The 15801-nt window shown below is 38.6% G+C and overlaps 1 protein-coding gene across 7 annotated transcripts in view; it reads left to right on the plus strand.

Annotated features, from left to right (window-relative positions):
- Nrg3 (neuregulin 3) overlaps positions 1-15801 on the plus strand; it is a 945390-nt gene that overhangs the window by 413285 nt on the left and 516304 nt on the right. For all 7 annotated transcript variants that reach the window (XM_090346689.1, XM_090346692.1, XM_090346690.1 and 4 more), the window contains exon 2: positions 1283-1412. In XM_090346689.1, the coding sequence (XP_090202815.1) occupies positions 1283-1412 (130 nt within the window). The remainder of the gene's footprint in view (positions 1-1282; positions 1413-15801) is intronic.

A 15801-nucleotide genomic window follows, 5' to 3' on the forward strand; every position in this document is an offset into this window, starting at 1 on the left:
GTAAGAATCTGTGTCTTTCAGATAGCTAGTTTTTATGGTTAGTTTCATATTTGGGAAGCAGATAGAGATGGCTGGCTTAATTAAAAATGTAAGTGATTATGATGTAAAAATACATAGTTAACAAGAATACTAAAAATTGATAATAATTTGGCCCTGTTAAATATTTACCAGAAACATTCTTCACATGTGAATATGTGTTTCAGAATCTGGAACATTTGCATCTTAATTACATAATAAAAGGAGAAAGGGAACAAATACTTGACTTGGTTATTAACCAATTATAGCTGTAATTAGAAAAAAAAATCCAAATCTGACATGGGGCTTCACAGAACAGTCACACTAAAAATTGATCAGCTGTTTAATGACAGTTGGAAACAATAAAGGGAAAAGATTGGTGCTTGGATATACACAACATGTTAGTTGAAACTGAAATTAAGTCAGGCGAGCTGGTGGTTCATGTCTGAAATCTTAACTACTCAGGAGGCTGAGATCTCAGGATTATGGTTCAAAGTTTACCCAGGCAAAAACAACTATAAAACTCTTAACTCCAGTAAACCAGCAAAAAATCCAGAAGTGGACCTATTAAGGCTCAAGTGGTAGAATATTAGCCTCAAGTAATAAAGCTCAGGGACTGTGCCCAGGCCCTGAATTCAAGTACTAGGACAGACAAACAAACAAAAACAAACAAATAAAACCCTGAAATGAATGATAGAGCATTTTAGATGTCTGGCTTGGATCACGAACTTTTACTATTAATGTGAATTCAACTCTACATCAATTCCAATTGGTTGTGTGTGTGCAGTGGGGAGGAAGGGTCCTTTCTCAGTGACCTGGTTCTAGGGCAACTTCCAAATTATTAGCCACTTTCTTCCTCCCATAACGTGTTGTTGATATTTGCACAACCTAGTCACGTCCTGCCATAATTCATGTGTAAGATATTTACCATCTCTGACAGTGTGTATACGATACCAGTAATTGTTATATGCTATTAGTTCAAGGATAGTGACCAGAGAAGTCTATGTAGCTTGAATGCAGATGCAATTTCTTTCCTTGGGAATATTTTACACATGGTATTTGTTGAATACCAGGATGCATTGCCTGTGCCTTTGCAGGTTTGATTGACAAGAGGCAATTAAATGCCATGGGCATTGTCAGCTGTGCCCATCAGTGACATGGTGTGTCCCTACTGTCTCACTGGAGTCCCCCCGACAGTCTATTGGGAGACAGGAGTGCTGGAATGCCTGCTGAATGTGTTTCTCTTCTTTTTTTTTCTCCTTGACAGATACCACAACGTATTCCACGGAGCGATCAGAGCACTTCAAACCCTGCCGAGATAAGGACCTGGCATACTGCCTCAATGATGGCGAGTGCTTTGTAATCGAGACTCTGACAGGATCCCATAAGCACTGTCGGTAAGCCACTGTGGGGCAGGTGTTCAAGTCCTGGGAATGCACCATGCCTGTGTGTGTGGTCTTGATGTTTAACAGACAAAATAGTGAGTCCTAATGTGCAAGCCACAAGACTGGCACTGGTACTTTGTTAGCATATCAGGAAAACATAACTAGGTGAGATTGTGTTTTACCTGACCTGAAGATTTACTTTTATGCCTGCCAATTTCATGGAAATAATGAATCACGTGAGAGACAGGAATGATGTGGATTTGGGCTGGCATTTTTCTTCAGAAATAATCCTTTCTTGCAAATCTGGGAATTATGAGAAGAGGAGGAAACTGCTCATCTGAAGTTTGGAATCTGAGGGTTTCATGTGAAACAAACCCCACAGGCTTAGCTGTGTTTGGGGGAGTAGAGGATTTTATTTTGATTCTGTCTTCTTTTATTAATTTCATACTAGCTTTGGAAAACACCTTGCATGATGGAGCACTCCTCTGCAAGGGGTTATGAATGAATTCACAGAGCTGTGAGAGTTTAGAGAGAGAACTAGCAACAGAAAAATGTCCAGTAGAGATCAGTAAGGTGTTTAATTGGTTTTCTGAGATCTCAGGGTTATATGTCTTCTTGCTAATGATTTTTTTAAAAAGCAAATACAGATAAATAGTGAAGCAGTGCAGTTTTCAACACTGCAGCTGTACGGCTTCATAGGAGAATCAAATCAGCATCTGAAAATATTTCCCATCAAGCTTTTATTTCAAGCACTATCCTGGTAATTTGTTTTCCCTTGCAATTGCATATGCTCCAGTGATCATATATCTTACACCCCCTTGTTTCTTTTTATTTACTCTTCTTAGGTGTCACGGTTATTAAATTAATTATTCTGAAACATGAAGCATGGAGAATTGTGACTCTTTTCCCTCCCCTATTATAAAACTTTATTCCCATGTTATTTCATTAATGTGGTACAGAGAAATGCATCTTATAGTCAGAGATGTCCAAGCAACATGATTGAAATCCAGCCCCACTCAAGAGCCAAGTTTCGATCTATGGGGAAGATGTGTGGCTATCATGGACAACGATATGAGTCCCAAAGAACTGGGAAATGATAACAAATAGTGTGTCTCTGAAAGTTGCCACCTGTCCCGTATCAGAATAGAACGTGTCCTTCCTTACCTCTTCCCTATCGTCTGTGAACCTAGAATGAAATCGAGAGGGAGAAAAAATAGCTCCTTAGCACTCTCTTCTCTTGCTACATAGCTACCATAATTCCATAATTCCAAGAACACAAGTATGACAACATATCGGCCACTTTTACACCCCAAGGGAAATAAATGAGGTGCCTTTTCAAAGCTTGTCCAAGATCTTTGAGATATACAGACATTTGTTAATGGTTTTCTAGCAGGTGCAATGGAATGATGATGCCTAAAAGTCCATCTGAATGTAGTTCTGGGTCACTACCCCTTGCTTATTTCCATTTCTGGGGGCAGCTGCTGCATTTACAGATATTTTGTATAATGTTGGTATCTTGTGTGTTTTTGTATTCATTTTCTAGGGTTACTTTAACAAAGTAGGACAGACTGTGTCATGATAAATTGTCATTATTAATGAAGAAATATTTTTCAAAGATTTTGAACAAGGTTTCTGTAGGATTGGTTTCTCCTGAGGCCTCTCTCGCTTTGTTTATGGACCATGCCTTCTCACAATATATTTTCCTATCTCCTTTCTGAAAGCCTATGTTCATATTTCTTCTTATATGGACACCACACATGTTGAATCGCATGCCATTTTATCAGTAATTTGCTATTCACTGAATCTTAGCTGTTGCTGTAGCTTGGCAAGTGGCAGAGTGCTAGTGTAGAAATACATGAGATCTCAGCACTACAAAACAAACATTAGAACATTAACACACCCCCTCCCCACCACAAAGTTCTTTATTGCTAACATTTTTACTCCAATTATGATAGCATAATGAATTACTGGAAATTAATACTTCAATACAGAGATAACTTTCAGGGGTGATTTAGTCCATAATCAGATTTAGAAAAGTGATCTTTTGTATGTGCCTGAGTATGTAAACTTTTGCACATCGTTTTGCCTACAGAGATATATCTATGGTTTAACTGAAACAAGGTACATTATGATGATTTTGGCTTTCAGCCTTCATATTTCCTGTGTATTTCAGTTCAGACAACCTGTTATTTAACATAGATTGACAACACAGCTAATCATGACAAAAGACCAACCTAAGACAGAATTGGAACTTGAGGAGGTTAATGGATGTCTATAAATCTCCTACTAGTACATAGGAATAAATCACACCCAGCGAGTGCCTACTATTCATCTCCCTGGCTTTGTTGTAAATAAAGGGCCTACATTTGTTTCTGCATCAGCCACTTCTAAAAATTCCAGTATGGTTATTAATAATGAGCCATTTTGCATAGCACTCTATTTAAGTATTATGTTTCATTCCTTCTTCTCCCATTCAGCAAATGTTTATTGAACACCTCCAATCACCACAAGAGTGTTGAATGAACACACACAGAGGTGAATTGAAGAATTAGATGGCCTTGCACTTGGTGATGTGTTTGGAGTGGTGACATATTTCTTCAGTAGAATATATCCAAAAGAAACAAAGTACTTGGAGACAACTCACACATCACCAAGGCCATCTTTTTGGACACGTTAGCTTCTGGGTCATGTTTTGAGTATTTGACACTATTTAGCATATGAAAGATACAGTGCTAAAGGTTTGGGTTTTTAGTTTTCTTGTAGGAAAATACATCATAATATCATTGCTTACCCATGTGGTAACTAGTAGAAGAACCTAGCATATTGTGTATATAGTATATTGTATATAGTATATTGAATATTAGTGTAAAACAAACACAGAAGACAGAGGAATGCTTTTTCAGTAAATGGTTGGCCAGTAAAGCAAATCTGAAATAAATCCCCCCCTATAGTTCTCTCTCTGAGTATGTATGTAAATACACACACACACACACACACACACACAATGTTCAGTAATGCAGTCAAAAGTTCCTCTAATTAATCAATCAAAATATTTGTAAATAAAGCTCAAGGAAAGTAGTTAGTGAAATGACATATGTTTTATGTCAGCATCTGAAAGGACATGGTGAACAAAAAGCAGGAATGAAAGGAAGAAAAAAAAATCAGCAGAACATTGAAAAAGCATTGTTTTTGGATCCGTGATAGCTCACACAGCATTGATTTATGGTCTGAAGCAAAATTACAACGTAGTTATGAGAAAGCTGTCTAACACATATGGCCAACAACCACTATCTGGAAGATAGAACATGAACCACTAGGAATAACACTAAAATTCCCATCAGGGACATGGGGGAAAGGGAAGATTATAATCTATCTCTTAGAGGAGATACAGGTAATAAATAATCAGAAAATGTACCCAACCTCACAAAGAAATGAATATGGGAAGTTGGGTTTTGCCTAACATTTATTTAACAAGTGTTAAGTTTGAGTAGCTCACACCTGTGAATCTTAGCTATTGAGGAGGCTGAGATCTGTGGATTGAAGTTCAAAGTCAACCTGGACAGAAAGGTGCAGAGACTCCATATCTAATGAACCAGCAAAAAGCTAGGCTGGGAACATGGCTCAAGTGGAAGAGCACCAGCCATGACTAAACAAGCCATATACAAGTGTGAGGCCTGTACTGAAGCCAAGTATAGGCAACAAACAGACTATGACAAGAATAACAAATTCCAAACCAACCAAACGAAAAATTTCTGAGTACTTAGTGTAGCAAGGGCACAGAGAAAACCCCTATTCTCACATACTACCAAAGGAATTAAGCACTTTTTGTAGGCCATGTTGCAGGATATTTCGAAGAATGTAGCTTATAGAAATAGATTCAATAATTTGTGGCTAGGGATACTCAACCTAAGTTTATTTATTGATAATGGTAAAAATCCCATATAACAAATCTGAACTAAAGTGTCCATGTGAATTAGAATGTGTGTACATCACTGATAGAGCTCTCAGCATGTTTGAAGGACATGAAAATACTAATTATATATGTATGAAAATAAGCACATAACATTGTAAAGTTGAACATACCATAGGGTACTGATTCTAAAACCCAGTACACTAAGGAGAATCTGTAACTATTCTATTCTTTGAACCTTATGAATGTTTTAAGAGCTCTACATTATGCATATATTTCATTTATTTAACACATGGCTCCACAACTTGACTCCTGCTTCTTGTCTTTACATTAAGAAAGATAGATCATCTCTCTGCTTCTGTTAAGTCAAGGTCATTATCAATGACCATTGTTACACTGATAGCAGAACCTTAAGCACTTTTAAAGACTATCAAGACCACTTCAGTGTGTCTCCTTCATCTTATTAACGATTTATTTGTAAAATTCAGGATTCTTTATATATCAAAGGCACATTTTGAAAACATTAGAAAAATGGATTTAGTAATGACTAACATGCCTTATTGGAAGGAAAATGTTAGTAGAAATGTGAATCTGAGTATTCTGAATGAAACCCAGATACCCTAGGAACTGTTCATTTCTATACCATTTCTAGAAATGTTCAGGACATACGAAATGGGGTTATCTGTAACATCTTTCACCAATGTTAGAGATGGAGCCAATATAACAGAAAACACTGGTAAACATTTCAGTAGGCCAAATGTGTTGTATGGTCAGTGAGAGGAATGTGGCTCTTTTGAACTGAAACTCATTACAGATTTCACCAGCCTTTCTGGGGAAAGAAATGTCTTTTTTTTCCCCCAGAACTTTGGAAATAATGGCATTTGAGCTGAATTTGACCTATACCGATCATTTTGGAAATCTATCAAGAGATTCACTTGAAGCATCTTGAATTACATGAAATATGGAACTAATAGCAGGAGAAAAAAGCAGTCCAGTTTCCACCATTGCCCAAGGGGGTAGTTTGCTGGAAAGGCTGAAGAAGTTAGGTAACAATCGGAGTGAAATGCTGGTACGAGTTGGAGAGTCAAGGAGCAATTGAAGAGGGGAGGGGACCCCGACAAGAAGTAACTTCTCCTTACTGTGTGTAGCTCTCCCCGAGTACCCTGTGAAATCAAAGCTTCCATTTTAAGGGAATTGCTTGGGCACAGCGCAATGCTATAATATATAAAATTGCAGGTCTAGCCCAGTGACTGCTTTCTCCTGTCACTTTGGAGGTACATTAGCTCTTCTACCCTGCGAGGATCCTCTTTGTGAAATGGTTCTCCACTAAGTGCACTGAGAGCAGCAGATAATGATTCCCTGTTGTTGGAGCTGGTCAGAATGAAAATGGAATTTTGGCACACATACCTGAACTGCATCAACAGGAGGGGATAGAGGCTGATATGTCTATGAATCCAGGCCCAGTGGTAGGTGCTGATAACACCGGGAGGAGCCTCAGAAGAATGTTCATGTTCATCTAGGATGTGTGCAGAGTGATAACAGCCTAGGCATAATTTTTGGAGTCTGCAGTAGGCATTTTGGTAACAGGAAGGCAGGAGGCCAGTTATGGTGATTTGTCTTCTCTATGGCTGTCGTTTGCCAAGGCAGTCTTGTTAACTCAGACACCAAGTGAGCAAATAATCCATTGTGTATAATGTTGCCATACATTGGTTCACTCTTTAGTTTAATCTCTGCATTGGCTCTCTTCTGGTATACTTGAATGACAAACCTAAGTGTAGCTGAGAAGATCAGAGAAGCATGTATGATGATCTGTACAAGAACATTTATGAGCTGGGCGCAATGGCTTACGCCTGTTATCCTAGCTACTCAGGAGGCTGAGATCTAAAGATCAAAGTTCAAAGCCAGCCTGGGCAGAAAACAACCCTAGACTCTTATCTCCAATTAACCTCTAGAAAATGGGAAGTGGATCTTGGCTCAAGGGTATGGCGGTAGCCTTGAGCTAAAGAGCTCAGTGACAACGCCCAGGCTGAGTTCAAGCCCCATTAACCGCCCCCCCCCATCACACACACACACACACACACACACACACATACACACACACACACACACACACAAATGTATTGATATAAGCTTGTTCTCATGTACTAATGTTCCAAATGGACTGACAGCTCTACCAGAAGCAGAACTAATGACATTCTTTCTTTGAAGTGTTCATTAGGATTTGGGTTTGTTGTTTAACCTATGAACAGACAGATTTGTTCTTTTTTGTGTGTTCAATTACATACTAATCACTGCTAATTTTAATTGTAAAGGTGATAAACAGAGGGGTTACTTGCATAAGTCAGATATTGAGTTCATTTCTTTTTGAATAATGTTAGCCCCTCCCCATATTCTCTCTGTTTTTTTTTTTTTGTCACCCTTTCAACTCTCCTCCTCCCCAAGTTGTATAGTTAATTCCCAACATAGTGGCTAGTGAGTGTCATTGTTAATCGGTTCAACTTTTGTCCCACTGTTTCTGTACTTCGTCTTCCCCTTCTCAAATCAGATAAACTTACATACAGGACAAAAGGCACAGAAATCAAAAACAGTGACAAAAAGGGGGAAAAGAAGATCCATAATAATAATAATAATACAATAGTTTTGCTTCCACTTCGTAGAGTTCATTTCAATAAGCATCATTTATGTGATCATATGCACACAGCTATTGACACTTGGACACGATACATGAAACAGGACTCTAAATACTCACCCAGTGAGACCACAGGAGGATATTCTTAAGGAGAGGGATTACAAATGTGTTCTTTAAAAAGAAAATAGCTTTTCCATGTGAGTTGGAATCAGTGGTAAAGGCAGAAAATGTTATTGGTCCAAACCAGATGTGAGCTTATATCTCTGTTCACCTTTGTACTGATTATGTGATGTTTTTGCAAGGCACTTAACTGTCATCTCCAGTCCTTGATTTGAAAATGGAAGGTTAATGTATATCTCAAAAGGCCTATGTAAGAAGTGGAAGGAGCAACTGCTATAAAACCCTGCACAATACTGTAGATAGTGTGTGTTTACATGTGATAGTTCGTATATATACTTCCCTTAGGCTCACACTGAAGCCAGTCAAAGCAGGTCTGCAGGAATCCTGCAAAATGCATCATCAATCTTGTTAAAGAGAAGGAAGGCATAGATTGGAAAAGGAGTATTCCAGAGAATATCTGCATGCTTTCTGAGAGTTTAGGCTTTCTGCATGTTTTCTGGGGGTTTAGGCTTTCTGCTCTTAAAATTGTAATACTCTGGACAAATTAACAGTGTTCTATTATTTCTCTCATCCTTCAAATGTTCCTTAATGTTCCCAAGTATTTTTTTCTTACTGAATTTCTGTATTATTAACAGGGAAAATATGGCTTGCTTTTCTTACTTAATAATGTGACTTACAATGATGGTATTATTAACAGAAGATGGATGTTGCATTTGCAATTCTGTGAAACAATGAAATGGCCCATTGAAGGATTTTTTTGCAGAAAGAAATTATATTTCAGTGCAAAAATGTACCATTGAAAATCATTGTTTCATTTGTGGAAAACATACCATTTGATACAATGAAAGTTGCTTTTGATTTTCTTCAGGCTTTTTCAAAACAGCCTTCTCAAAGTTGATTATTCGTGGGTGTTAGGGTTTAAAATATAAAGACAATGAAATTGTCAATGTCATAAACTAATGAACTTCAGAGGCCCTGCAGAAAGAGTAAGAAGGTATTTGGACAGTTAGATATGTCAATATTGAGCATGAAACACATGATGAGTAAAGGTTGCTTGGCTTCATGAGTCACTGTTCAGTCAATCACAGGCCATGAACACATACTTTGCACAAAAAATTTCACATGGCTTTTTGTGTGTGTGAGAGTTTCTAATCTAGGCTTTTGCCGTTGCAGTGATTGACCAACTGTAAAATGGGCAGGATGAAAGTTTATAGGAGGATTCTTGTGACATCAAATCCTTCCCATTTCTGTGCTACAGATCAGAAGCCCCCAGGCCCAAGCATTAGCCTGCACTGCAGACCCCAGACAGCTGCTTTCAGGCTCTGTGGACTGAAAATTATGTAATGTCATAAAACTGTAAAGTACTGGAGCTGAACCATACCTAAGATGAATGAATTGTGTTGAAATCTGTGGCTAATCCCCTTTAATTTATTGAAGTTAATTGAGGCATCTTGATCATCACAAAGCTGTGACAACTGAGACCCCAGAATTCACATAGACCTGGATTCTTCAAAATTTCCATATTGCAATTCATGAAGTTATTATTTAACAGTCTTTAATTTTTTGAAATTTGAATATATTAATAATAATACAAATTTCTGTGTGTTTGTCCATCTTTGGGCTTGAACTCAGGGCCTGGGCACTGTCCCTGAGCTGTTATGTTCAAGGTTCATAAGAATTTTGGGGGGTTATGTTTTTTCCTCTTGTAATAAGTAATCCTCATGTGTTTTTGATGTTTCTTTAATGGAATCTTTGTCAGTTTGCTTTCTTTCTTTCTTTTTTTCTTTCTTTCTTTCTTTCTCCTTCCTTCCTTCCTTCCTTCCTTCCTTCCTTCCTTCCTTCTTCCTTCCTTCCTTCCTTCCTTCCTTCCTTCCTTCCTTCCTTCCTTCCTTCCTTCCTTCCTTCCTTTCCTCTTCTTACTCCTCTGCCTTCTCCTTCTCTTCTTCCTCTTCCTTCCTTCTCCTTCTCCTTCTCTTCCTCCTCCTCCTCCTCCTCCTCCTCCTCCTCCTCCTCCTCCTCCTCCTCCTTCTTCTCCTTCTTCCTTCGCTTTTTGCTACTTAGGCTTGACTCCTGGGCCTGGGTGTTGTTCCTGAGCTGTTTGTCTCAAGGTTAACACTCTGCCATTAGAGCCAAAGCTCCATTTCAAGCTTTAGTAGTTAATTGGAGATGAATGTCTTACATTTCCTGGCTGGATTTACACTGTGATCCTCAGATCTGAGCTTCCTGAGCAGCTAGAATTACAAGTGTGAGCCAGTTGCACTTCGCTGATACGTAGACTTCCATTTGTTCATATACTTGAGAAAAAAATGCTAGGTGTTTTCATCTCTCCCCAAATCCTTCTTGAGGCCATCTATGCCTCATATCCACATTCTTTACCACTTGAAGAAATAAAGGACAGGATATTGGCGAAAGTAAAGAAGCTGTTAAAGAAAGGGTGAAATGGATTCCCTTCCAAGAGCCAGGTGTTCACACTGTATGCCTGACTGCTGATCTGACTGTTTCCCCACCCCCTTCTTTTTCTCTCTCCCTCTCTCTGACTCCCCCCCTCCAGCCCCACTGTCTCCCAGGTCCTTTTCCCCCTCCATTTTGGAGTGTGCTTCTAGTATGACTAATTGAGGCATAGATAAGTGCTGGAATCTTAGGATCTGTTCCTTCATTTCTTTGTGCATCTTGCTGAGGCCTTCCTCGCCCTCTTCCATGTTGGAGCTGCTTCTGGCCATCATCTTTTTTTTTCTAGCCAGGAAGGCACGAGTTCCCTTCCACCCCGACCTTGATAGGTTCTCATCAGTGCTCCACTACTGATTATCAGATTACCAAAAAGTATGTCTGCTCTGTAACTTCATTTCCTTATGTGTTCACCTGGAAAACTGAGGTTAGTCTGTGATAAATCATGGCATGGGTTAATGGGAATAAAGTACAAGTGCCCAGTACAGAAGAGCACAGTGGCTTTAGAGGATGTCGGGTAGATGTCTTGTGCCAGCACCCTCCAAACTTCATATTACAGGGAGAATCACTCAGAGTTCAGCTTAGATCCACCCCAGTGAATGAAAGGAAAATGACACTGATATATTATTTTTTTTAATGTTCCCAAACACTTTTCAGAATCAAGCATCATTGTGGTAACTAAAGTGGAAATATAGATAAAAGGTAGGAACAGAAGGTGGATTCTTGTTGGTTTGTTTATGGGGGCGGGGAGTGGGGGTAGGGAATCATCCCTTTCAGTACTTTCTATAGTAAAGAGTAAGAAGCAAAACCTTCTCCCTGCTTCATACTGAGTGTGCCACTGTGGCTCAGGCTCTACCCCACACCCTCTCCACAGCACCCTGAGATCTGGATCCACTGGTGAGCAATTCTTCCTGGATGTTTCCTAGTCTTGATAGAATAGAATTGTGAATAGACAGAATGATGTACTATTGTGTGTCCAGGTAGTATAATACAGCTGTGTTATGTGGATAGCTTCAATGAAAAAATAAAAAAAAATAAGACTAAATCTATAGATTTGATTTGAGTGGCAGATCATCTGTCTGTCTAGATATAAACAGTGATGTTGGCCTATGGATCCAGCCATGGGCAGATATGACTATAAAACCAGCTCCAAACAGGATAACGATGGTTCAGCTATTTTGTGGAATCTCCTGTGGTAGAGAAGGAATTTGTAATGTTTTCCTGTGGTTTGTTCAACCCCTCCCTTCCTTCTGTTTACTGCAAGGACTTCTCTTTCAGTCATACCAGGGGACTTTTGTAGATTCATGGCCTCTCTCTCTCTCTCTCTCTCTCTCTCTCTCTCTCTCTCTCTCTCTCTCTCTCTCTCTGTCTCTGTCTCTCCATTCCTCTTTCCCCTCTCTCTACATATATATATATTTTTTTTTTGATCTGGGACTCTTTTATAAATCACGTAAGCCAGGTTCCAGTGGCTCAAGCCTGTAATCCTAGCTTTGAACCACAGCAGATAAAATACTCAAAGATAGGCCCTGAGTTCAAGCCCCAGGAATGGCTCCCCGAAACATGCAGAAGACTGATTAAGGACCAAGTGAATACATTAAATTTTTTGTGTGAATATGTCAAAAATATCAATTTTATGTACCAAAAGATAGACTGTGATTGTAAAGTCTAAATGCTAAGATCTCTACCAAAATCTACATAGTCCTCTAATGCCAGTCGTCAGAGAATCCTAAGATCTTAGCTGTCTGAAACTAAAATATAATGGAAGTGTATTATATGTATTTATAAAAATGTCACATCGAGACCGTTTGCTTGGAATAAGGAATAAAGTCTGTTGTGCTGATGGGAAAATTGAACTCTGGCTTTCTGGCTTTTCCATTCACAGCTGGTGCTCTACCACTTGATTTATGACTCCTGTTTCAGTTTTGCTGGCCAGTGGGAGATAAAAAATTCTTTTGATTTGTCTTCCCTAGCTAGCTTCCATTTGTGACCCTCCAATCTCAGACTGCTGAGTAGTTGGGATTACAGGTGTGAGCCATTGGTACCCAGCCTCTTGTTCTCTTTTAAGCTATCCTCTATCCCTGTTTGTCTGTCTCTGTCTCTTTCAGTTCATCAACATATTCAAAACTGAAGCACTGTATACATTTTTAAAATCTATAACTCCTTAAACTTTTCAGATATATAGAGAGTAGTAATATTAATATTTTCTTCTGTGAAATAAGCCAAACCCAAGAATACTTTTTATATCTGTGACATATGACTGCCCTAATTATAACTCAAATGGGATGGAAATTCATAGAAAAGCAGGACTGCCATCCACCATGTGCATTTTTCCTAATATAAATTTCACAAAAATGTGCAACCACTGTTATTGTTAATCTCACTTTGCAAAAACCATCCACTCATCCCCTAAAAACTGGCTGGGTCTGCATAAAAAGGCAGAAAAAGGGGAAACAGAGCCCCGTGACTTACCATAACTCTGCCGCCTTTCATCGAGTGTTCAATCCCTGCTTCCCTTTATGATCCATCTATACACTTCAACCTTGTGATACTATAAAGTATGACAGGCCTAGCACATCTGCCAGGATAAGGTTTCCAGAATTTGTCATGATGTCTAGGGGAATCTTTATTGCTTCATGATCATAGTTATTCTTAGTATTAGACATTAGTTCTACAGATGTCTTTATAAATCAAAATAAGCCCTATGCACATACTTTTAATCCATTCTCTTGGTGTTGTATGTGTGTATGTGTGTGTGTGTGCATGCCCATACGTGCACACACACTCTTATAATCTATTTACTAGGTTCTAGGCACCATGGTATCTAATGAAGTTAAGCAGCAAACTTGGCAACATAGTACCTATTGGCTTAGTATTGGACAGAGTATTGAGAAGACAGTGGCAGTCCCGGGGTTACAAACTCCTGGGGACATGCAGGAGGGACTTCTCTGAGAGAAAATGGAACAAAAATATTTCATCAAAAATATTTACTCTATAACTTCCTTTTGCACTTAGTAATAAATGACACAGGAGCAAATTAAAAGTAATAACAACCAAAACATTAAATAGATTTGGCGCTATCTTCTATGTACCTTCTTTCATCGCTCTATCTAAAATCTGCATGATACATTATATAATAGGCATATACAAAGATGATATTTTCCATCTATGTAAAATATAGATCATATATAATGAGCACACAGAATATCTTCTATCTATAGTGCTGTAGATGCATGGAAAGGCACACATAGAGAATCATATATGCATGTGTGTCCATATCCTACGTGAGTGCCATTGGATGTAACATTTAGTCATATTCTTTGTGACTCACAAAAAAAAATCAATGATGACTCCCTACAGATTTTCCATTATTTAGCAATATGCTTATTAAGCATATCCAATCTCCCCGCTCCAATAAAATATGGTAGCAGTACAGTGATGAATGATCTCAGAAAAACTCATAAAGGAGAGCTCAAAGTGGATGTTTTCCAGCTCAGTTTGATTTGACAGGTGTTTGTGATACAGATATAAGATTCCATATATGAAAACAGGGCTTCTGAGGGGCTGTAGTATATGAGTTTGTATTTGAGAAGAGAAGCATCTATCTAATCCTCATTTTTAAAACTTGCTTTTGCTTGCCTGCAAAGACATGGATTATTAGGCTGTTATTGGAGACAATTCCCTACAAATCACAGTTGGGAGGGAGAGGAAAACTTACAATTATTTTTGATGGGAATCAAAGTAATCAGTTTTATATTGTGATTCTTTATGAATTTGGTCACTTCTTGGATTATTTTACCTCCCCTATCCAGGTGAATCTCAAAGATGTATGAGAAGATGATGACATTTTTAATTACAGTCTTTCAAACTTTCAAGTTTTATGCTGTGGATGTAAAGAATAATCAGGATTGTGTTTTTCAGAAAGTGTCACATTGATTAAATTATGAAATTCAGATTCTTTTTCTTTATCCTTCTGCATGTGCTAAATATTTGCCCAAATCATTACATAATTACAACCTAACACTAACTTGTTAATATCTCAGGTATGAGAAATGATTTCAACTCTAAATCTTTCTTGCTTTATTTATTTATTTACTAATCCACAAGTCCGTGCACAAAGGTACACTGTGATCTTGCTTGGCTTTCTTGCTGGGCTGTTGCTTTGCCACTTGAGCCACACCACCAGATTCAGAAATACCTTGAATATTGGCCACTTAATAAATTATGACACTTTTGAAGTCACGGCTGGCATAGCCACATAAAAATGTCCTGTATTCTCCCAGCTGAAAAGTCACTCTTTTCTCCAGCAGCTCTGCTTGTAGAACTCACACAGAGTCAAAGCAAAGTCACTGTAAGGAGTTTGCTTTATTATGGGCCAGGCACCATTTTTAACAACACATACATGGCAACATCAGCCAGACAAAGATGTCTGTGAGAGTTTCAAAGACGGAATGGTATTATATTTTCTCAAAGAGTATTTTCTCATTGCTACAAATGTACAAATGCAGTTATAGCTACCATCAGGGAAAAGATATTATTTCAGCTGCAGATTGCATGAAACAAACAAACCCCAGGCTTTGGGGTAGAGGATTGCTTGACAATAGGGAAGCAGAGAGACAAAGAGGATCCCAGAGGCAAGCATGCCCTGAGTCCGGCCTCCTCCGAGCCTGTGACAGCAGGTTGATCTCAATGGCCCTATATTCCTGAAGGGCAGAAATTCAATTAGACACTGAGCTTTCGGCTCCCAGGCTCAAGAGAGCAGGGCTTGTATGTCAGTGGGTAGCTCATTGCTGGAGGAAAAAGTCTTCTCCAGCAGTTATAAAATAGAAGCTAATAATAGGACAAGGGAGACTGAAAAAAAAAATTACCAGTTTGGAAAAGAATTGTCAGGAAGGATAAGTTGATGTAGCATCTACTTTAAATAAGGTCATAATTTTGCCACAGTTTGGGTGGCTAATTTACAGTCACAATCAAAGTCATGTGGGTGCTTTATTCTCTTTCATAGGGTTTTATTTGCCATGTACTCCAGAGCTCTTCTCTTTCTGCCTGGGTTAGCATATGTGAAAGAAATAATAATTATTTTAATGACATTAAATAGTAGCTTTGATCTCTTCCCCCAACAAGCTAACCAATGCATTATCTGAGTGCAGCTGATTCTTTCGTGGGCAGTACTCCTATTTCTATGATCATATTCCCGTTCACCTGTCTGACTCTTCTACTAAGGCTCTGTGTTTACCAGTGCTTTTGAGACCTGCCACCTACACATTCAATAATAAAGTTCATGAGTCCAGAGGCAAGCC

This window comes from Megascapheus bottae, chromosome 15 (genome assembly GCF_031878675.1).
Source record: "Megascapheus bottae isolate mThoBot1 chromosome 15, mThoBot2.hap1, whole genome shotgun sequence".
Lineage (NCBI taxonomy): Eukaryota > Metazoa > Chordata > Mammalia > Rodentia > Geomyidae > Megascapheus > Megascapheus bottae.